General features: G+C 45.5%; 1 protein-coding gene across 2 annotated transcripts; it reads right to left on the reverse strand.

Moving 5' to 3' along the window:
• Positions 1 to 1,181: 1,181 nt before the first annotated feature.
• Positions 1,182 to 23,946, reverse strand: arhgap18 (Rho GTPase activating protein 18). 2 transcript variants are annotated; one of them, XM_061812762.1, is made up of 26 exons: positions 23,740 to 23,946; positions 23,132 to 23,249; positions 22,936 to 23,025; positions 22,665 to 22,867; positions 22,046 to 22,165; positions 21,176 to 21,373; positions 20,133 to 20,242; positions 19,518 to 19,591; positions 18,236 to 18,317; positions 8,982 to 9,159; positions 8,300 to 8,423; positions 8,018 to 8,100; positions 7,647 to 7,796; positions 6,926 to 6,989; positions 6,555 to 6,673; positions 6,339 to 6,410; positions 6,172 to 6,265; positions 5,207 to 5,298; positions 5,047 to 5,124; positions 4,827 to 4,986; positions 3,782 to 3,864; positions 3,203 to 3,409; positions 2,987 to 3,121; positions 2,083 to 2,204; positions 1,948 to 2,003; positions 1,182 to 1,816 (listed from the first exon to the last, which is right to left on the reverse strand). In XM_061812762.1, exons 1-26 carry the CDS (start codon positions 23,794 to 23,796, stop codon positions 1,728 to 1,730), a joined length of 2,958 nt encoding a protein of 985 aa, XP_061668746.1. In that variant the 5' UTR covers positions 23,797 to 23,946; the 3' UTR covers positions 1,182 to 1,727. The 2 variants fall into 2 exon arrangements, with proteins under 2 accessions (XP_061668746.1, XP_061668745.1); XM_061812761.1 differs by having other exon boundaries at positions 23,096 to 23,249.
• Positions 23,947 to 23,976: the final 30 nt, after the last annotated feature.

Here is a 23,976-nt window from a genome sequence, read left to right on the forward strand (position 1 = left end):
CGTAGATACACAGTTCTACTTGGAGCAGGTGGGCTGGTCCGCCGTACAAAACACGCCGTTTATTTGGAAATTAAAATATTAAAATTATATATATATATATATATATATATATATATATTGTCTCGTGACACGATTAGAAATCATGATTACGAAAATTAATATCCAATTTAATATCCTCAAATCCAGTTTTACATTTTTATACAAGGATGGTCCAAATATTTCTTTACACATTTGCTGAAATGTTTTCGTGCAGTGTTTAAAAACGTAGACCTAACACCATCTTAAACTGCCCATTAAAATAATCTGCGAATAATAGCTTGTGACGTGTCCTCCTCAGCATTTTTTCATGTCGTTTTCGAGCGTCCACCAGAGGGAGACATTTGCACGTCTCCGTTTATGCCACTAAAAATGTATCACTTTTTATGGGCCCTGTAATCCCACGACACAAGTCAAGGCAAATTTTGCATCGTACTTTGAACACGTTGTGTCTTTGCAAATAAAACAGTGAAAAAAATATATTATACAAACGTTGTCCACCAAAACAGGAAGTGATTTCGAGGGAAGTGACGCAATCAACGACCCGACACTCGAAGTATTTTATGAACTCACTTCATTCAATTTTTATGTGATCTTCCCCGCCCAAAATTGCCTCCAGGGTAACATTGATAAGACGTTATCGTGGATAACGAGGCAAGAATAAAGAACGTGGATTTATTATTGGGACAGGTACCAAAGGAGGGAAACCACAAAAACTGACAGGAAGTATGTATGTATGCAAAAAAAAAAAAAAAAAAAAATGTCTGAGGGAAGGAATGTCTTGAGTTGAAAAGAGGTAACAGCAGAAAAAACAGATTTAAGATACAGGATATATGTAAGACTGAAAAACAAGCGGCAAAGATGGAGGGAATAAATGACAAAAGGCAAAAAGATTGAAAAAAAAGTCTGAGGGAAGGAATGTCTTGAGTTGAAAAGAGGTAATAGCAGAAAAAACAGATTTAAGATACAGGATATATGTAAGACTGAAAAACAAGCGGCAAAGATGGAGGGAATAAATGACAAAAGGCAAAAAGATTGAAGCCAAGAAAATTTGGCGGTAAGGATGCAGGGAGGAAAAGATGGCACGAGAAGAAAATTATTAATTCCTGAAGTGGTTTGCATGAAGACAAACATCACGCAAGACATTAAAGTTCATAACTAAATGTTTATTTACATGCAGTAGTGGTCAGATACAAGATCAATCATATTTGTAATCGGTGTAAACGAAATGACAAAAGGCTTATTTCCGTCACTTTGAAATGCGGCAGGCCGTTAAAACCGGAAATCAATCAAAACCGTCACATGAAACGTAACGCGGCCACTTTTCATGCAGTCCCAAGATGGCGGCAAGCACACGTGATGATTATTAGTATCATTATGAGATGGAGGGTGTGGAGTGTTTCAAGCTCGCTGCTGCTGATGAGCCTGTGCAAGTCATGGCCTCAAACACGCACTGGACCTCCAGAACTTTGCGAGTTCATAAAGCAAACGAAAAGCACGATTAGTGGTTATGATGACGCTTAAATGTTCCCATTTCGCCGCATATCACATATATGCACTTATTATCAACACTTCAAGCGGTTGAAAGGCTCTGGGGGCGGGATTCTCAATATTCCTACGAGCGGGTAGCAGATGAGCGAACCGTTCTCCTGAACTTCCTGCAGATTCTGGTGCGGGTGGAGAGGAGCCGATCACTGCGCCGTTTTGATGACCCACTCGGCCGTGGGGTTGAGCTGGAAGAGGTCCTTCATGAAGGTTTCCCCGTCCAGACACCGTTCCTCTGCGGAACCAGAAGACGGGCCGACACGCCGTTATTGCTTGCACAAATGCTTACCGTAGGTCCAACAGAGCCGTTTTGATATTCCCGGCCTATAAACCGAGACTTTTTTTCCCCACACGCTTCCGACTTACTGATGTTTCCGCCAATCTCATAGAGACACAAGTCCTCTCGCTTGACTGCCACAGAACTTCGGATACACAAAAAAAAAAAAAAGACACGGTGAGCAACGAACCGGCCGGCGGTCTCGACACGCGGGCGACGCTGACCTGTCCTGGCTGAGGAAGCGCGTCAGCACGTCGGCCGCCTGCAGGTCTTCGGTGAGCTGGACGGCCATGGACACTTTGCTGAACTGCGGCGCCTGCACGCGGATGAATCCCTGCGAGTTCTCCTGCTCGCCAAACACACCCCGTGAGAAACTGCCACGGCCGCTTTACGCCAAACGGTTTGATACGCAAAGGAAACGAGCGCAAGGCATAAAAACGTCGAGGGTCGAGGGTGAGGTGCAAGATGCCGCGCAAAAACACCACAAAAGTCTCGAGTTCATTTTCATTTAACAATATGCTCATGTGTGTGCTTTTCAAATCACAATTCATTTATATTAGCTTTTTCTAAGGCCCTCCGTTACAAAAACAGGTTTCATCCAAAACTTTTAGATCACGAAAACTATAATTAAAGCAGTCGATAAAAACTAGTTAGAAAGCTAGTGTTAGCGCCGCGCTAGTGTTAAACTGTGTAATGAGGCTTATAACCAGGTGCGCTAACGCTAGCGCCGCGCTAACGCTAGCACCGAGGCTAACACTAGCTTTCTAACTATTTTTTATCGATCGCTTTAATTGTAGTTTTCATGATCTAAAAAGTTGTTTTGGATTCAACCTGTTTCTGAAATGGAGGGCCTTAGAAAAGGGTAATATAAATTATTCGTGATTTGAAAAGCATACACACGTAAACATTGTTAAATTAAAATGCACTAGAGACTTTTTGGGTGTTTTTGCACGCCATCCTGCACCTCACCCTTGACCCTCGACGTTTTTATCCCTTGCGCTAGTGTCAAAACTCTTTCTGTGTACCGAGGCTTATAACCAGGTGCGCTGTGTAGGCCGGGAATTATGGTAAATGAATAATAATTGCCAAAGTGAGTTATAACACATGTGTAATAAGGCACTGGAGGACCTCGGGAGGGGCCCTCTCCGGAAGTTTCTCCGTGGTGATCTTCTTCAGCAGCTTCCGCACGGCTCGCTCTTTGTTCTGCTTGCGCTGGCTCTCCATGTTTTGCTGCCGGACCTGCGTCACGATGAACTTGGGGATCTGGTACCGACACGCAAAAGAGTGAAAACGCGGCAAAACGCAAGACAGGTGTAAGCGGTCGACACGTTTGCGGACTCTTACAGTCCACAGGAGGTTCTGGTATCTAATGAGCAGCCGCACGATGTTGGCGGTGCCGGTCGCCATGGAGAACTCCTGCTGCTCGGTCACCTTTGAGCGGCAGCCCTTGAACATGAAGATGTTGGGCGCCATGACGACCGAGACGTTGTTCAGGCTCATTTTGTTCTTGGCCTGGTGCTCGATGACACGCTGGAAGAACTCCACGAGGGCCTGCCGACGGAAAAAGGGGGCGACGTGAGGCCACGCCTTGGCTAACGAAGTCCGATGCTAGCGGGGGCAACTTTATTGATTCATTTTTTGAAAAACTGACTGACCCATCATCACCCTGCCTAGTTCTACGGATGAGTCTGCGAGGGAGCGCTTCTCAAATTTGCCAGATTGTGACATCCCAAATCGAAAACGCAGCACTCATTTGCCATCTGGACGCCGAGGGGTGCGCATCTTTTCGAAAAATAAGATCAATACGTCTCCGGCATTTCATTTCAATGCATGCTTCTTCTGGGGTCGTCACGGTAACAAACGCCTGCATTTGGTGCGAGTTGAACCACAGATTCGATTGTGACGAATGTTCCGCTCGGGTACCTTCAAACTATCCCGATTGGCTTCAGGCAGCAAGAGGACCAGCAGGTTCAGAGCCTGCAGCTGCTGCTTCTTCGTGGGCAGCTCTGAAAAACAAACGCGCAGCTTTACAAGTAGAAGTACGTTGTACAAAGCATACAAGTACAAGTTTCCAGTGAGAAAGTCTTCCTTCTAATATTAACGCTACTCGAAAATGATTCTCATTTTACCCGGTAAATTTGTGTCAATTCAACTCCGAACAATACTTTGTGTTGCACGCCGCAGACAAAACACAAAACGGGAAGACACGCCACGGTTGCTTTGCTGGGAGTGATGCCTTGCTCAAGGGATACTCGACAGTACCCAGCAAGCACACGAGCATCTCTGCAACAAATAGCTGCCTTTTTATATATTTTAACCGTGGAACTTGAACGAGTATCTTCCGGCTCCTTAGCCCGATTCTGAGATTTGTTCCAAAAATCACAAAAAAAAAAAAAATCTTAAGTAGCAAACATAAGATGTTTTAACATGTTGAAGTAAAAATTGACTTTTAAGAAAAATTATATTATAGTATTATCTGTTTTAACCGGGAACAGATGCATTTTTTTTTTTAAATAAATAAAATGTAACCATATTTTGAAAAATACACCTATGGTTCAATAAATTAAAAAAAAAGACAGAATAAGCTGCAACAATGCACCTTTTGTAACTGTTAGAATTATTGTTTTATCATGCATTGGTTTCGATCATCTTTGCGTGACCCAGCGACACTTGAAGGAGTGACGCACCCACTTGCTGACTTCAAAGCAGATGCTCCTCAACACCTTTGTCAGAAATGTTTAGTATTCATCTTTGAATCGTTATTGCCATCTGGTCCCCCATTTGAATTTGTAACCTTTTGTCGTGAGAAACTAACAAAAAGAGGGACGCCGGTAAGGCTGACTCCGAATGGTCATCCAAACCCGTTTCTCCTCCTGTCCCCTTCATTTGCATATTTAGTCCAGGGATTCCTCTTTTGATGCGTCACTACGCTGAGGAAGGGGGAGAAGTAATTGCTTGAATGGCGTACTGTTGACGGCGATGAAGGCGTTGAGGTACTCGACGGTCAGCAGCGAGTGCGGCAGCTCCCTGATGAACAGCTTCAGGAGGCTGGCGGCGTCGTGCTGCTTCAGCTGTCGCCACGGGAACGTGCCGTCGTAGAAGCAGGACTCCAGCTCCTGGCACAGGGACTGAGGGCGGCAGTGAGTGGCGACGGCCGGGCCCCCCAGGAGTAAACTAGCGACCTCTACCTTGACTCTGGTGGCGGCGCCGGGGATCCTGAGCAGCCCCTCTGTGTCGAGTCCTTCCTCCTCGATGTGGCTGATGAGCTACGGAGGACAAAAACGTGCGCCGACAGCTGCAGTATCGAACGATGGAGGAGGAAGAAGATGACGAGGAAGACGTCCTCACCCTCTGCAGGATGAAGGGCACTTTGGTCCCGCTTGCCCTCCTCTGGTCCTGCTCCAGTAAAGTGACGAGGGGAACCCCAAACAGACCGCTTTCTACAGTACGTCAAAAAAAAAAAAAAAAATAGAAAAGAGAACCAAATCAAAATGTAGACTAGTCAGCTCAACGTTAGCGTTTATGCTCATGTGGTTTCAGGTTTTAGTAAAAGTTTGTCACCTCAAACATTTTTTTTGGAAGGATTTGAAAAGGATTCTTCCGTTGTCGAGATAAACCCCCTATTAGAGCACTTCCCCAAAATATTTACACAATTTTGCACAAATTTTGACCAACAAAAATTTAAGTTTGCTAGCTGAATGTCATCACGGTGGTTCAGCCGGAAAGCGGTGGCCTCACGGTTCTGAGGACCCGGGTTTGATCCTGGACTCGCCTGTGTGGAGGTTGCATGTTTTTGCATTTGCATGCAGGCGTGCCTGCGTGGCTTTTCTCCGGGTGGGCACTCCGGTATCGCAAAAACATGCAAGAATAATTGGACACTCTAAATTGCCCCTAGGTGTGACTGTCTCCACGTGCCCTGCGATTGGCTGGCAACCAGTTCAGGGTGGACTCCGCCTCCTGCCTATTGACAGCTGGGATAGGCTCCAGCACGCATGCGACCCTCGTGAGGATAAGCGGCTAAGAAAATGGAGCTGAATCTTTGACTTTCAATCATTGGACTACTTGCCAACACAGTCAAACAAGTGTGTGCCGCACGCATTTTTGGGAAAAATGATTCAAAACACCACCGGATTTGGCACAAAAAATGTAAAGACGAGGGCAATGTGGGGGGGGGGGGAAAAAACCAAAACTCACAGCCATATTGAACATTTGTCCAGCTTTATGAAACTTTCGGAAAATCCACATTTATTAGCAACGATATTGTAATAGCGCATTATTGTCTAGGTGTGCAATGCGGTTTCGCCGGCGCTTGCCTTTTGCCTTCAATTTTCCGGGCTTGTGCGCTTTCAGGTCGACGCCCGCCGTGTCGAAAAGAGCCGTCATCTCCACCAGAGCGAGCCTTCGGACCTGGCGCCGCCAGAAAAGAGGACGTGATGATGATGCTGACACGGATTCGGAATTGTGTTTTAGGGCGACCTACCTTTTTCATATCCAGCGGAGACAGATGCCCGACTCTGGTCTGACCCGTTTTATCTCTCAAGAGCCTGAAGTTCTAGAAACGGAAACGGCCGACATGAGAGTATTTCTAAATGACTTTTCCAAAGATGTGAAAAATGCTTTTTATTTTTCAGACGGTTTTCATCAATTCAGAACGACAAGAAGTCTTGAGCCTGCATGATAAGAGCGCTCGTCTCACCGGTAACTTATCGTCGGGCGAGTCGGGACTCGCTTGGACGGCGAGGCGAGGCCGGTTGTCCCTGTACGTGAGCGCCTGCTCCGAGAACGCCACGTCCACGTTCATGACCGTCTCCGGTTCTGTCGGGCATGAGAGGCGGGGACGTTTTCAGAACGTTAGAAGTAGCGCTGTGAAAACTTTATTTTTATTTTTTTTTTTAAAACGAGAATCTCTCTAAAGTGCAGCTACGTCTGAGACGTTTTACTAAAACAACTTTTGAGTGGCTCGGAAAGAGATGTGAAATTTCCGCCGGGTCGAAAGCCGTCAGCAGAGCGTGGAACATTTGACTGTGCGGCTGAGTAATGGTGGTGGTGCATTAGTGCGCGTGTTACCGGCTGAGCTGGCGTCACTCGGTGCGCTCTCGCTTCCCCCTCGGTCCTCGCACGGCTCTTTGTCCTGCGGCGTGACAAAATGCGGAATCCTCCTCAAAACGTTTACCAGTACCCGCTCGTTATGTTTATATATTAACCTTCCTGTTAATGAGTGCGCACAATAGTCAGTCTTTATTTCTTGTCTTATAAAACATTTTACCCGAATCACAAACAGATTCATACGCACACCTATAGTGCTTGTCCAAAATAGGGTCCAATCTAGATTAATATGACATAGATGAACAACCATTCAAACAAATCACAGCTATTGACGATTGAAGTCATCGATGAATCCACTTTTTTTTTTTTATGTGTGTGGAGTTAGGCGGAGTAGGCGAAAAAAAAAAGTCCTCACGAGGCGATTTACAAACAATCCAGACGAAAAGTGTGTCGAAATTCAAGTCTGGTTGTCGAGGGACGATGAGCAAAACGTTTAGAGAAGGAAGGAAAAAGTGCAAACTCGGCAAAGATGTGTCTATGCAGGTCGACTTTATAGAATAAAGGTTTGTCGGCCTTTCCCTTTGTTTTACTAGCATTAAAATATAAAGCTACAGAGCACACTTGACCATGGGTGTGCCGCAAGGATCATTTCAAGACCCCATTTTGTTGTTTTGACATGAATATCAATGGGACAATCTAACGAGATCTGATCCGATGCGCGTCTTTGCGAGTGGATCCCAACCTTTTCAGGCGGTCTGAATATATCCCGGACATCGGGCAGGTGCTGCCGGTTGCGCCGTCGCAGCGTCTGCTGTAGCGAGGTCACCCGCCGCTCCACCGCCGCCGCCTGCGCTCGAGTCAGCGTGGACAGGAACACGGCGCTCTCCTCTTCCTGTCAAGCGACACCAATTAGGAGTTTAGTAAATTTATGCTGTTCAATCTTTGATTTACAAGTGCATCTCAAACTAAAAACTAGCGGAAAAATGAACTCTTAACAGTTTGATTGATAAAATTGGAACATATGAAAATCCACTAATGGATTTACTGCATTCAGAATGAAATATTTATTAGAAATGCGATGATTGTAATCCAGAGAGAAGATGTGATTGACACCTGTTCCTGGTCGGCTTCCAGCGAACCGTCAAACAGCCGCACTAGCCCCGCCTCCGTGAGCCAGGCTTCTTCCTGTTCTCCCTCTGGAAAAGAAAAACAAGAACATTAAAACATATTTACGTTCCCCTCAAAAAAATGAGCTCGCAAACAAAAAGAGGAAGTTTGGACGAATCAGGAAGAATGCGTTTGATCCCGGGAGCCATCATAACGTGTCATAAATATGGCAAAATCAAATACGGATGGAGACAAAACAAACGCGGTTAGTTGATGATTGTGTCCCACCGTCGGGGGGTTTCTGCTGCTCCTCTTCGTCATTCCCGCTCTCACATCCGCCCTTCTCTGCCGAGCGACTGATGTTCTCCACCTCCTTCCAGTAGTCGTCCATCTGCAGCTCGTCCAGCGAGTCCTGCCGAACGGTTCCCCAAATGAGAATTCAAATGAGAGCTTCCGAGACCCAAAGAAGCGGCGGTCCCGGCTGACGAGAGTTAACCGCACCAAGTCTAGTCTGGTTTGGGGATTAATCCCGACAAAGGTAAACCGCTTAAAAATAAAAAGAAAAATTCAATACATAGTCTGTTCAACTGAAGTACCTAAACTTGTCTAAATGTGCGGACATTTTTCTCCTAATCTTGATCTTCTACTCAATAGCTGTGCTGATCTCAAATCCAAAGCGATGCAACGCCGCCACCCGCAGGGATTTGTTCGTCATTACAGTCATTTACAAGCTCGACATTCACAGACGAGCAAGGCGAGAGCCTCCTTCCGTGCCGAGCCGTAGCAAAACGCACTTAATGTTAGTAACGTATTGGATTCCAGGTGGCGGATATAAACGCCCATGGCAGGGAAGGAGTTAAATATATATTTTTGTAAAATAATTATGGCAGCAATTAAGTGAAATTGGGTATCTGGTCGGGAATCACTTCACTTGATCAACACGACTGTGGTTTGGTGCGAGCCCGCCTACCTGGGAGTTGCAGCGCTGACATGGCGGCCGCGGTCGCAGCCTGGCCTTGGGACTGTGTCTGGGGCTGGAGCCAGGATTGGAGCACACGGAGGGCCTGGGATGCTGGTTCTCCGCGCCGGGACCGTCGCCGGGAAGCGAGCTGTGGTTCTGCTGGACGCTGTAGTGGCCTGTCCGTCGGCTGCAAGACAAACTCGCAAAGTTGCCGGGATGCGCTCGAGCAACACGTCACAGCTACGTTATTAATCCCGACTAAGGAGGTCAAGTCCGCGCTTGCGATCTTGAGACCGAAAGTCCTTTTTAAACTTTGCACCTTGTTTAACAGCACGGTTACGACAGGCGCCACACGCCTAAGAAACGGCAGATAACCTCATTAACAGTTTCAGTGTCACAACCGAAATAAAAACGGACAAACCAGCAACGCGCGCTTGCCACAACATTCGTATTCCCGCCGGCTGTCCTCCACTGTTGATAGGGACGCGTACCATAAAAGTTTCAAAACGAGGGTGAAATGGTCTCATGGTAAACAACTCCCTGATAGGTGTGGGCTGTCATTTACAGCGACTGCGGCGAATACTTAAGGACAGGACGGGGCTCAAAGGCCACATTTGAGTTTTACAATGAACAAGAGGAAGTACAGTTATGAGAAATATTGCCATTTTTAAATTGTAGCTATAATTATTTTATTAAAAAAAATTGAAGTCATATAATCTATTAACTGAAGATGATTCATAATTTAAAAACTGAAAAAAATAAAACTAATCTGTTTACAGGGGCCGGCACGGTGGATCAGCTGCTAAAGCGTTGGCCTCACAGTTGTGACGTCCCGGGTTCAATCTCGGACCCGCCTGTGTGGAGTTTGCGTGCCTGCGTGGGTTTTCTGCGGCCAGTCCAGTTTCCACCCACATCCCAAAAATATGAACCATGAATTGCCCCAAGGTGTGATTGTTGAGTGCGGCTGTTTGTCTCTACGTGCCCTGCGATCATGATCCCAGACCCGCCTGTGTGGAGTTTGCAAGTTTTTGCATTTGCATGCACGCGTGCCTGCGTGGGTTTTCTCCGGGTGGGTGGGCACTCCGGTTTCCTCCCACATCCCAAAAACATGCGACATTAATTGGACACTCTAAATTGCACCAAGGTGTGACTGTTTGTCTCCATGTGCCCTGCGATTAAGCAGTTCAGGGTGTACGCCGCCTCCTGCCCGGTGACAGCTGGGATAGGCTCCAGCACTCCCCGGGACCCTTGTGAGGATAAGCGGCAAAGAAAACGGATGGATAAACTGTAGCTATAGTTATTTTATGAAAATTTTAATAATCTAAGCATCTATTTAGCGAAGATGATTAATAATTTAAAAAATGAACATAAAAAAACCATTTTGGGGAAAAAAATTGTTTATAGGTGAATGAGTAGGTGCCAAACCGGTAGTATGGACGGGTCCAACGTACCGCATACAAAGAGGTTTTTATGCTCCTGTAGAAATTATACCACAGTAAATAACACTACATATCAGGGGTGTCTAATAAAATGACGCGGCTAGCCGGACCTGGCCCCCGGGCCTTGAGTTTGACACCCGTGCTATTTATTTTTCATTTGATATCCCACAACTCTACGTTTGACTGTTGAAAAAAATAGTTACCAAAAGCCTGTTTTTCCACTCGATACCGTTCGGCTGAAAGTTAAGCGGCCGGCCCTGATTTCAGATCATGCGGCAGATTGGTTACCAAACAAGACTTGCACGTCCGGGTAACCCAGGACAGATTTGAGCTTTTTTTCCCACGCCAACGCAAGAAATAAAACGTCACATTTGTACCTACAGCTGGACCCAAAGCAACGGCCCGCTTCCTCCCGTCATCGTGGACGCCTCCGGACTCGCCTCCACTTTTCTGAAGCCTTCAACCGATTTTTTGCCCCGCCCCCCCCGTAATCGCCGTCTCTTCTACTGACCTCCGATCAACCTCTCCTCCCACCGCCTCTGGACTGCATAACAACATACGACAGCAAAACGTCTGCCCGCCCGTTTGGATCCGTTTCACGTAACGCACAACTAGCCCTCCACCAGTGTGCTCATCTGCGGGGAATTTCAAAAATGCTTCCTTTGAGATTTGTTGATCGGGGGGGAAGCCGTTCCACCTGGCAGGCAGCACAAGAGCAAACAGCGGAGTTAATCATTGAACTTCATCAAGGGCTGCACGGCGCCCGCGCAAATACAGAAATAAACGTGGAGGGGGCCATAAATCGTACACGCGAACGGCTTATGCAAGTCACGTAAACACAACGTGCGCGAGTTCGCCCGCGCAAACAATAAATCGACTGCGGCGACGCTCATGGCGCCTTCGCGGCACCACCGGACCACACGGCGTGCCGGCTCACGTTATGCATTATGAAAGAGAAAGAAAAAAGATCAGTGGATTGCCTGAAAATTTGGCTTCTTTTGAGCAATCAATCCAATCAACATCAGCAAAGGCTCGATCGTCAGACTGTCACGGTTATACCTAAAATGGTAAAATTCCAGATTTTTTCCACCAATTGACACCATTAGTCTGTACCTACGTTATCGGTTATTTCAGGCATTATAAACCATTTCAAACTGTTGAAAATAGCGCGACAAAAAAATCGTCAAGTCATGCTCGACCTTCCTAGAAGTGTCGGAAAAGTCCACCTCTTCTTCCCTCAGTCTGCGGGGAGCCGCATGGCATTATGTGGCCCCAAGATTGGAAATCGAGATCAGGGTTTCAAGCTCATTCTTGTCGTGGGGGCACATTGTACTTGCGGTTTCCCTTAAGAGGCCCCTGATGGCTGTAAAACCATAAAAATCCTTAACCGCCTCATCACATTTACACATGAAATTTATAAACTGGTTTTGGAATCAGAAATCAAGGGTAATGGGGTTTTCCAACTATCGCTGTTTGGCAGCACAAAAATGCTTGTAATATCTCAATGTTATCATTTATGATATGACAATTTGAAATTTTGTTACAGATTTGAAAAAAAAAAAAAAAAATCAATCATGAAAGCCGCGGGCCACGTAAAATCATGCGGTGGGCCAGATCTGGCCCCCGGGCCTTGAGTTTGACACCTGTGATCGAGATGAACGAGTGAAACTAGGTAATGACAACATATTCTATTCCGTTGAGTACTGTTTATAATCTTGAAACCACGTTCGTCACGACCATCGTAAACCAAGGAAGTTGGTCTATCCCCCCCCCAACGTAATTTTTAAAAAACATTTTTTTTGTTCTTCGCCCATTGCAAAGAAGTCAATTGTTTTATGGTGCATTTATGCAACACTACGCTCCCGTTGCCAATGACGTGACGGTCAAATAAACAATCGGGCCTCTTATCGCTGAGGGAACACTGCAGCGCTGTCATTCACGCGTTGCGACGGGGACACAATGCGCTATTTTAAAAAGTGGAACTGCGCTCATTGTCTCACCACTAAACAGCTGAGCCGCAAACGGGAAGCGGGGCAACGACGCGCGATTACTAGTGCGCCGCCGCCGCGGTTCCGGTGCGGTTGGAGTGCGACGCACAGGAACAGACGCAAGCTCACGGGACACAATATTAGGGATCCCTGCGTCATCTACTGCGATCTGAAGCGAGAATTCGGCCTTTAAAAATTGCGCGTTGGTCCAGTTGAGATCAACAGCTGGCAGCTGTCTTCTCTTGGAGGACAAACGCTCGCTGGTCTTTCTGCAACACGTGCCCAAAAATGTCTGCTCAATCTGACATGCTCATGACAATAAAGCTACAGCGACACCATTAACAAATTCACAAAGTCAAATTCCCCCGCCGTGGAAGTCCATCCAGCCATTTTCTTAGCCGCTTATCCTCATAAGGGTCGCAGGAGCCTATCCCAGCTGTCAACGTGCAGGAGGCAGGGTACACCCTGAACTGGTTGCCAGCCAATCGCAGGGAACATAGAGATAAACAGCCGCACTCACAATCACACCTAGGGGCAATTTAGAGTATCCAATTGATGTTGCATGTTTTTGGGATGTGGGAGGAAACCGGAGTGCCCGGAGAAAACCCACGCAGGCGCGGGGAGAACATGCAAACTCCACATAGGCGGGATTGAACCCGGGACCTCAGAACTGTGAGCCCGACGCTTTACAAGCTGATCCACCGTGCCGCCCCCATGGAATGTATCATAAGATTTTTTTGGGGGAGGTGGGGGGTGGGGGACGGGGGTTGGTCTTTCTTAAAAAACCCCAAAATGCCACAAGATGGCTCTGGTGTTTAAATAGAATAGTAGTATAGTAACTGACAAAAATTTAGCCTGTGTTGTTATAGAGAGTCTCAACTGCATGTACAGTACACATGCGCTCAGGGCGCGATGGTACAAAATCAAATTATGTGCCGGACATTTTTTTCTTTTTAAAAAGAATGTAAAATGAGTTTGAATCGATAGTGTTATGCGATCATAGTCTGGGGTACGGTTGATGCTATAAAGCACAAGTGTCAAACTCAAGGCCCCGGGGGCCAGATCTGGCCCGGCACATGATTATATGTGGCCCGCGAAAGCAAACCGTGTCAAACGCCATGATTTTTGTTAAAATCTGTAGCAAAATTTCAAATTGTCAAATCACAAACGATAACGTTGAGATATTACAAATATTTTTGGGTTATCAAAACATCAGCAATAGTTGAAAAAAAAAAAAAAACCTTGATTTCTGATTCCAAATGCAGTTCATACAGTTCACGTGTGAATTACGATGAAGCGAATCATGATTTTTATGATTTATGGGGGTTGTAATTGCTGTTTTTTTTTTTTGCTATTTGAAGGCCGGCTTGGTCCCTATCCCTACGAATACTATTTTTTTTCCTATTTCCATTATTTCCTTTGAGGGAAAACACAATCGTAAATATCGTTTGTGCTAATTAATTCAACGTTTTAAGTCGCGCTATCACAAACCGAAATATGAACCTCGACTTCCTGACGTCTGTCTGCCGGGAAATGGGACATTTTCTGTCTGATATTTTAAGAGGAAGCATTCGACGACCACAAACAAATAGGAGACATAAACACACAAGGTAAGCACACGCACACACATGCACGTGTGCCGGGGGGTGGGGGGGGCAAGACAAAGGCTGTAATCCGATGCGGTGGTTTTTTTTTTTTCTTCCGCTTAGCGGGACAAGCCATCTGGAACACACGCGTTCACATGGACAACAGTCGAGCTAGCTTTGTTGTTTTAACGGTGCCCCCCCCACCCCCTCAGCAGTCATTTTGACTTTAAATCAGCAAAGAAATCGGGCACGTGTTTGCAATAACGTTCATTAGGGCCTTGTTGCATTTTGGATTTAGAAAGGCCGCACGAGTCGAAGGGCAATTCGTGTTCAAATGTAGAGCAGTAAAGCGATATTATTATTATTATTATTTTAGTGCTGCTGAAATTTGTTTGGGCGCGGTGGATCAGCTGGAAAGCGTTGGCTTCACAATTCTGAGGTCCCGGGTTCGATCCCGGACCCGCCTGTTTGAAGTTTGCATGTCCTCCCCGTGCCTGCGTGGCTTTTCTCCGGGTGGGCACTCCAGTTTTTTTTCCTCCCACATCCTAAAAACATGTAACATTAATCGGACACTCTAAATTGCCCCTAGGTGTGATTGCGAGTGCGGCTGTTTGTCTCGATGTGCCCTGCGATTGGCTGGCGACCAGTTCAGGGTGTCCCCTGCCTCCTGCCAGCTGGGATAGGCTCCAGCACTCCCCGCGACCCTTGTGAGGATAAGCGGCTAAGAAAATGGATGGATGAATTGTGCAGGTGTGTCCACTTGTGCAGCATTTGGACTTTTGCTCAGTTTACCACACTAACGCTGTTGATAGTAACAGACACCCGTCTGCTTGTTTCTATAAGATCTTTGGGTCCGTGTGACAAATTTGGCAGCTTCAGGCTAACGCTCACAAGTGACTTACACACTGAGTCATGTGATTGTCTGCATCACGTGACAGAAAATCAAAGAAAAAAGACAAGCACATGCAGGCATTTGTTCTTGGGTGGATGGACGGAGGCAGTTTAGCGCTTCAGAATTTAGGACCCTGTCAAGAATTTGCGTAAATTAAGTACAAAACATGATGGATGGGTGGATAATCTACAAAAGATCCTCCGGGAGTTTCATTCTTCACCCGAGGAAATAATGTAAATGCAGAATCCCCCCGTTGTGTCGCGGTTCATCGTTTGCGCTGTGGTTTCTGCACGATATCTGAACATTTCTATTTTGCGTAGTAAAAGCAGTCATTGTTCAAAAAGAGTTACTGTAATTTCCGCCGCGCCACAACTTTTTTTTTCCCCACACGCTTTCAATGCGGCTAATTTGTCAGTTTTTTCTAACGGCCGCAAGGGAGCACTCGAGCGAAAAAGGTAAGAGACCGGTGGAATACACGCCGAGGAAGCGACTTTTACCGGTATGTTTTTTTGTTTGTTTTTTTTAAAACCAGCCTTGTTAGGGCTAAGCTAGCGTTAGCACTGTTCTAGCGTGTTGCTGCTATGTTACTGCCGCATCTGATTTTTACCGGCATGTTTTTATTTTTATTTATATCGGCCCTTTTCATGCTATCGGGTTGTTGCTATGTTAAACTAAGCTAAGGTATTAAAATTTTGACAACTCTATGTACCATCTTTCTTTGTAAATATCTCATGTTTCAATGTGGGCACCTGCGGCTTTTACACAAGTGCTGTTTATGTATGTACCAAATGGTATTTCCTTTACAAATGTACTGGGTGAGGCTTATAATCAGGTGCGCTCTGTAGGCCGGAAATTACGGTATATTTGCTGTGAAATTCGTGCTAATTTTCATCAGCACGTTTATCAGGTTTCACATTTTGAGTTTGCTTTAAGCTAGCAGGCTTTGATTAGACAAAATCATGGCTTGATTGAAGCATTTAGTTTTGAAAAACAAAAATGTTGAATTCTCTTCTGTTGTTTGGGGTTTTACAGTAAAAAATTTGAAAAGACAAAACGCTAAGCAAGAACCCTAACCCTGAAACCGTTTTCTGAATGGCTGCGCATTTGCGCACTGATGCTTGTTACTCATTCAACAACTTTAGAGATGACCTTGGACCTGATCAACCTGAGATTAATTGCGACTGGCTTGTCACACCCACCGGCAACCTCATTAGCCGGAGCTGCACAAACTTCTGTGGAAAAGCTCGGCCTTCATTTCACGCATTGCTCACAACAAAAATTCAAAGTCTATCACCTCAATCGTGGTGGGTAAGTCGGAGCCCATCCAAGGCCGGTTACTTTTCATTTTAAATCAGTTTTGAACTGGTATTTTGTTTAGCCTTAATTTACACTCTTCAGTCAAAAACGGGACAGCATTTCAAAGAAAAACACTGGGTACTGGTTGAGTCCGTGACGTCAGAAATTAAGCCCCAAAAAAAAAAAAGATATGATGGTTTTTCCCAAGTGAAATCAGATGTTTGCAAAGACCCTTAACGTGTCTGTGATGCAAAGTTGCTGATTAGGAAGTTAGAAAAAAAAAAAAAAAAAAATTTATCCCGATGCAGCGACGAGAGGGGCGAGGACGGCTGCTGCCTTTTGTCCGACCATTCGAGCGGCGCTGCGCGCAGAGAGGAGGCGGCGAGCACAAATCCCACCTGGCGGCCTGCGGGTCGAGTTCCGGACTCGCGGAAAGCGTCGCGACGGACGGTCCGGTCTGGGGCAAGGGTTCCGCGTTGCTGTGGTAACCGGTCAAGACCACTCCCTGGGACTCCTGCTGCCGACTCATGTTTCGCCCCTGTTGCTCGCTTCTCTTCGGTCTAGCTTCCGAACAATGTGACGCCCGCGCGGGGCTCCATCGCGGGTATTCGCGACCGACGCATCGCGTGCGCTGACTTTGCCCGTCTTGTCGACGTCTTGCCAAGGCATAAAAGCGTGTCGCGGGGACGTGTGGGCTTGGCCGGGACGTCACTGAGCTCAGGGGCCGGACCGCCGGAGCGATTGGCTGCCAGCTCCGAGAACACGTTGGAAAACTAAGTCACGGCGACCCCTGCAGTCCGCGGCGCTTAGACACGAGTGAAACTGATAACCGATTGTCGTAAAAGATGACATTATGTCGTTTAAGCGCGTCATTAAACCTTTGACGCGCATACAGAACGAAATGTTTTCAACTGTAGCTGCCTGACAGTAACCTTTTCAACTTTTTATTTACTTCCGCACCAAACCCATCTTGACCAATGAGGGGGCTTGCAAGGGTCATGTGGTGTGCACTGCCGAATAGACGTCTGCTTGGATTGGTCAACATTTGAATGCAAACAGCAAAACTACTTTTCATTCTGTATCGAGTTCTCTTCCCATTTTTAAGCCTATACATTTTTTAAAAATATTTTTTAACTTCATTTGCTTTTTGTGTGATTTTTTTTTTTTTTTTATAAAATGATATGGCACACCCTCCGATTAATGTTGCATGTTTTTGGGATGTGGGAGGAAACCACAGTTCCCGGAGAAAAGCCACGCAGGCACAGGGAGAACATGCAAACTCCACACGGGTGGGTCCGGGATTGAACCCAGGGACCTCAGAACCGTGAGGCCAACACTTTACCAACTGATCCATCATGCCGCCCCGTTTACCTAACATTCCTTGCTATTAAATCAATGTAACATTTTTTTTAAGGTTATTCAAATATTAAAAAATATATAGAGATACAATTACAGTAACAGCATTGAGGATACTCTACATGAGTATTAAAAAAATATATAAACAATGTTGCAAGATAAAAGCGGTACTAATTTACGAAGTGGTACAGAAAATGGATGTAAGGTTAAGAGTGGGGCGGCACGGTGGTTTCAGCTGGAAAAGCGTCGGCCTCACAGTTCTGAGGTCCCGGGTTTGATCCCGGACCCAACCCGTGTGGAGTTTGCATGTTCCCCCCGTGCCTGCGTGGGTTTTCTCCGGGCGCTCCGGTTTCCTCCCGCATCCCGAAAACATGCAACATTAATTGGACACTCTAAATCGGTGCGGTTGTGAGGGGAGAATATGCAAACTCCGCACGGGCGGGTCCGGGATTGAACCTGGGACCTGGCCAACACTTTACCAGCTGAGTCACTGTGCCGCCTCTCCTTTATCATCTGTTCCATTATGTTTCCTCGGGGGCAGGTACGGATAAATCTCAAGATATCAATATGGCGTTGCATGAAATGGTTGCGATGCAACGTGAGGGTTTAGAAAAACTGCCAGGTAAACATCAATTAAAGAAAAAATAACGAGGAGACAGGATAAACACAAGTGTATCTCGAGTACATCTGGCAAAGCGCGACTTACCTGAGGTGAAGGTAGAAAGCCAATCTGGGAACCATGTTGGCCGCCTGCGTCCCACCGTGCCGTCCCGCTCGCCAGCGACGACCTCACGCGGATGATGTCGGCACACACACACACACACACACGGAAGTCGATTAGGCAGATAGGTCAATCAGATTGTCTTTCTTTCCCGGCCCTCCCCCCCTTCCTCTGATCCCTCGTCATCCCTTCTTTCGCTCCGTCTGTCTCCATCCTCTGCTTTCAACTTTGCACTCAACGCTCTCTCTCCCGTCTTCGCGCGGCCATTAAGAGCAGACTAAGTGGTGCGGAAGTGCGCTGAATCACGCCGACAGCCGTCAAAGTCTGCTTTCGGCTCCTCGCGGAACAAAAGAAAAAAAAAAAAAAGCTGCAGTGCTGTTGAAGCATAATAAGGAACATTTGGAAGTTTCTTTCACTTCTTAGACTCGGCTGCAATGGTGCATGGGGCCCAAATCCAGGGGTTCTCAAGACATTTCTTAAAAATGCATTCATATCCGAGCATGAATTAAAAGTAATGAGCAAGTGCACCCCTACATGAAGTGTGCATTACATTCTGAACATTTCAACCTAATTAATCCCATTTAATACAAAGGAATCGGCATCAGATTCATGCGATTAATCATTATCTAATTACAAGTTCTAACCGCCCCAAAAACAGAGGTAGGGCGCAATTGTTGTTTTATTGCGTTGCTGCTCGCCATGTGTTCATTTGCACAAAATTTATTGCAAATGATTTTGTGGACGCCCAAATTACAGCAGGGCCAAGTTTGGAAACACAAAAATCATTATTAGAATTAATCTCCAAAAATGCAGCCATACGTTTGCTTTTAAACTTACTTGCCGCACACGTCCCCCCCCATTCGTGTTGCCTCTTGGTGTTTCGGGAAATTAGCTGCATGAATTCACTGCAATTTCTGATTATTTATTTGTGCTTTGCCAAGAGTGCACAACTCAAAGCCGCGTGAAACAACACGACAGTATATTCAACACGAAAGGAACTTGATATTGTACGATTAACTTAACGTGGGGTTGAAAAACAAATCCGAAAAAAAAAAAAAACAATGCACTCCATTAGCAAAGCAACATTTGAGAAACATCTCAAGAAAAGCAACAGAATGGTTGGAAGGGGACGGTTCGACCCGGGGTTTGCAGTCGCTAGCTCCACATGCTCACGGATCACCTGCAACGGACGCAAACATTTTCACTAAACATGAAAATATGGACGACAAGTGGAATGTTAAAAAAAAAACAAAAAAAAAAACGCTACCATGTGGGCTCTTGAAGCCTGGGAACATGTTGCCGTACAATTCTCTCTCTTTGTCCAAGTTGTCTTTGTAGGACCTGCAACGGAACCACAGCGGTCAAGCGGCCCTGCACGGTCACATGTTAAAGAACACAAAAAACTGCACAGCCACGACGAGTACTTGACTTTAGTTGCATTTTGGCAAAAGGTAAATTTGTAATTAAGTCTACTTTGTTCTGCTTTTGATTTTATTTTTTTAACATCTTAAATTACAAGTTATAGAACCATTTTCATATGCTGCAAGTCTGTTAGCGAATAATATCTATCACCAAAGATTTGGAATATTTAAGATTAAAAATTGTTTTTTTACAAAAATCCTACGATTTCCCAAGATGGATAAAAATCCTTAAAATATTTCGTGAAAATACTGCGCTAAATCATTTTTCACCATTTGGGTTTAGCAGATTTTTGAGGGCGTGGCTGAAACGGTGATGAGTGAAGCTTTTTGGAGTTTGGCATGCTTTTTAAAACACGTAAATGAAAAGTCAAACGATAATTGATTTGAATTGCAGAATGCTTTACATATCCGTTTTCACAAGGTGTTTGTCGCCGCACGGCAGTTCGAGTCTCGCAACTTACAAGGTGACGGTCTTCAGGAGCTCGTTGACGTCTGGATCGAAGGGTTTCTTGGCCTGGACTTTGACGAGGCAACGGTGAGCGCGCTTGTAGTCGTGCAGCTCCACATACGCCTGACGTGGATCAAAAGTGCACTGAACAAAACAAGAACCTTTGTCCACAGTTCGCTTAAGTCTTACAATATTCCTTAAAAATAGGAACCATGTTCACAAAAATACCGTAATTTCCAGCCTATAAGCCGCGACTTTTTTCCACACGCTTTCAACGCTGCGGTTTATGCGGTGATGCGGCTCATTTTTGCATTTTTTTCCTAACGGCCGCAAGGGGGGCTCTTGGGCAGAAAAGGTAAAAGTGAGGCTGGCGGAATATATGTGCAGAGGAAGTGACTTTTACCTGTTTTGTTTTGGGGGGTTTTACCAGCCCTGTTTGTGCTACCATGTTGTTGCTATGTTAAGCTAAGCTAAGCTAAGGTATTAAAGCTTTGAAAACTTTCTGTGTACCATCTTTCTTTGTAAATATTTCGTTTCAATGTGGGCATTTGCGGCTTTACACACGTGCGGCTTATTTATGTACCAAATGGTATTTCCTTTACAAATGTATTGGGTGAGGCTTATAATCAGGTGAGCTCTGTAGGCCGGAAATTACAGTATATTTACTTTGAAATTCGCAATAATTTTCAATAGCACGTTTATCAGGTTTTACATTTTGAGTTAGCTTTAAGCTAGCAGGCTTTGATTAGGCAAAATCATGGCGTGGCTGAAGAGTTTAGTTTTTAAAAACAAAAATGTTGAATTCTCTTTTGTTGTTTGTCATTTTTGGGAGTGTGAAAGGAAGCCAGAGTACCAAAACCTACACAAGCACAAGGGGAACATGAAAACTCCACACAGCCAAGCGCAACTGGACCTCCTGACTAAGAGGCCGAGCTACAAAAAGCTGCTGCATTTTTCTTTCTTTTCTCAACTTTGAAAAACTACAATTTTTTTCCCCATATTTCCTCCAAAAGGAAACTAAGCCTCAACAACCAAACAGTGAAGTTCTTGTCTGACCTGCGCGCAGCGGTAAAGTGCCTTGATGTTGGTGGCGTCGAGGTCCAAAGCGCCGTTGGCGTGCTTGAGAGCTTTCTTTGGATTTTCTTCGCGCAGCTCCACCAAGGACAGATTCAGATAAAGAGGCAGCAGGGCCGCCCGGACTTCCTTCTTTTCGTCAACGCTCTGGTCCGCCCTGCTCCTCAGCAACACCGTCGCCTGAATACGAACTCAACGTTAACCCACCAACTGAGGAGTTTGTGTAAAGTGATGACATTTGATTTAGTTACCCAGTACGTCGTTGGTGTTTACACAAAACGCTAACTATTATGCAATTCAACTAGCCCCGCTAGCTTTAGTGATTCTCAGGAATTATTTTGGAGGAAATAATCCTCTATTTGCTATTTTTGTGCTTAAAAAAAACACTCAACGATGCCACAAGATGGCACCAAGCCCTGTCTAATATAAAAGTACTAACTTGGCGCCATCTTCAGTCATCCAGAGGTAATTATAAAACTTTTGTCAAGGACAGCTGTATTTTTTTTTCCCACCACGTTAGCACCAAAGCTCAACAATGCTTTGGCTTATGTTATTTTCTGGCATCATCGGCAATAGGTTACACAAAAATACCGCACGGTGATGAAGTCGCATCTCGTGAATACACGAAGGAACCTTATTGTAATTAATATGAAATTTGAATGATGTCAAGGTCACATTGTACTGAGCTACCAGAACATGTTGCAATCAGGTTAATTTGCAGTTCTGTTGTGATTATCATCTGTAGCTGCATCACAAATCCACTGAAAAAGCTCAAGAAAAAGCAAAGAACACTCGCGGAGGTCATCCTCGAAAGTCTGGAGCGCTCGACATCACGCTCGACGACGTCCTCACCTGCTTGTACCACTCTTTGGCTTTTTGGTAGTGAGTCTGCTTGAAGCATCTGTTGCCAAAAGAGCGCACCGTGTCAACCACGTTTATCAGTTTGGACAACGGAAACGCGTCCTGCTCCTCCTGAAGACACAAATACCACAGCGTGAAGTCAACGACAAACAATAATAAGGAATAGTGACAAGGAAGGCAGGGCTGGGTCAGGCTATCAGCAACTTTGAAAACCCTTTCTGTGTACCGTCTTTTTTTTTTTTTTGCAAATACCTCCTGTTTCAATGTGGGCACTTGCGGTTTTTACACAGGTGCGGCTTATGTATGTACCAAATGATATTTCCTTTACAAATGTATTGGGTGAGACTTATAATCAGGTGCGCTCTGTAGGCCGGAAATTACGGGAATATTACTGCTGAGGATTTGAACCCCGGTCTTCAGAACTGCTCCACCATTCCACCAGTTTGATTCTTTACATTCTTTTAAACTATGACACAAATATGTTTTCTTTAAGTAAAACACAGCAGATTGGTTTTCTTACGACAAACGTGCAAAAAAAAAAAAAAAAAAAAAGCTTAAAATGACTTGTCTATTTTGGTGCGGTCTTTGGGGACAGGCAGTAGCTCCCCACCTTTGTGAGCTGGAGAAATTCCTCCACTTCTCCCAAGTCCAGGATTTCTACGAGCCGGATCTCGAACAAAACGCGGGAGGCGGGGGGGACGAGGGGCGGGCAGCCCAGGTCTCCGTAGGCGTAGCGCGGCTGCAGCAGGAAGCGCGAGAACTCGCCTTTCCGCATGGTCAGCAAGCCCAGCTCCATCCCGATCACCGTGACGTCTGTTGGAAACACGGTCCCGCCGTTTCGAGGCCCCTGGCCACAACTTTCGGCACCGCGGCGCACCCACCTTGGCCCAGCTTAAGGAGACCGGGATGCTTGACGTCCATCGTGGTCTCAAACGGCAGATCCGCGTACTCCAGGTAGCCGGCATAATGCACTGCGTGGAAGCACAGGACTTATCACTTGTATAAACAAAAAAAAAAACAATAATAATAAAGAGTTTTTACTGTTTAGGCTTGCAGTCAGTGAAAAATTGATATTACTTATCACTGAAGCATTTGGGGGCACAAGGGGGCCATCGCCAGGGCGGATCATCTCCTTCAGGACCCCCCCATTCCCCACAATATCCTCCATATGCTGCTCCAGATGGTCAAATGGGCTCTTGGGGAACCGCACAGAAATGTTTAAAAAAAAAAACACACACAAAAACAAAAACAAAAAAACATGGCCGGTGAAAACTACATTTAATTGGGATATATTGGTTGGACCATTTCCTGTCCCTCCGATTTGTCAGTGCTGTACATTTCGCATGCTTAATTAGATTTTGCTCTAATGAGTTATGAAATATTAATTTTCCGTTTCCGCCCTGTTTTATATCTTTTGAAATCGTCCGCCACGGTCGCACTGGCTTCTATCCAATTTCCGGTCATGGCAAAAGTGTACAAAATGGCACATTCGTTCCATTTCAAATCTAATTTTAAACACGGTGAATTCCTGGTATTCATGAATGATTTTTCCAGGCTATAAATGTTGTAATGCTGACTGTTATCAATTCGACTACGCGGTGTAATATTTCGTCCAAATAATTGTTGCTGGACGCACCTTTAGCTTAGTTAGCATTTGTTTAGTGGGCTAGCCGACAGCCACTTACCGGTACTCCAGCCCCAGCATTGCGGTGAAAAATCTTTTGTATCCCGTTCATTGGCATCTTAACGCCTGTTGGAAGGTTGTTCCGCAAAGTTAAATCTTTTTCGCCACTTCGAGATTCGTGTTCCGACGTGTTGGGAAGGGGGAGGAAAGTGTGTGGGTCAGAAACTCTAATGAGGCCTCTTGCCGCGACTCAAATTTGAGTTCAACAATTTTTTATACGTCAAAAGAATTTTATTTT

This window comes from Syngnathoides biaculeatus, chromosome 23, assembly GCF_019802595.1.
Source record: "Syngnathoides biaculeatus isolate LvHL_M chromosome 23, ASM1980259v1, whole genome shotgun sequence".
NCBI lineage: Eukaryota > Metazoa > Chordata > Actinopteri > Syngnathiformes > Syngnathidae > Syngnathoides > Syngnathoides biaculeatus.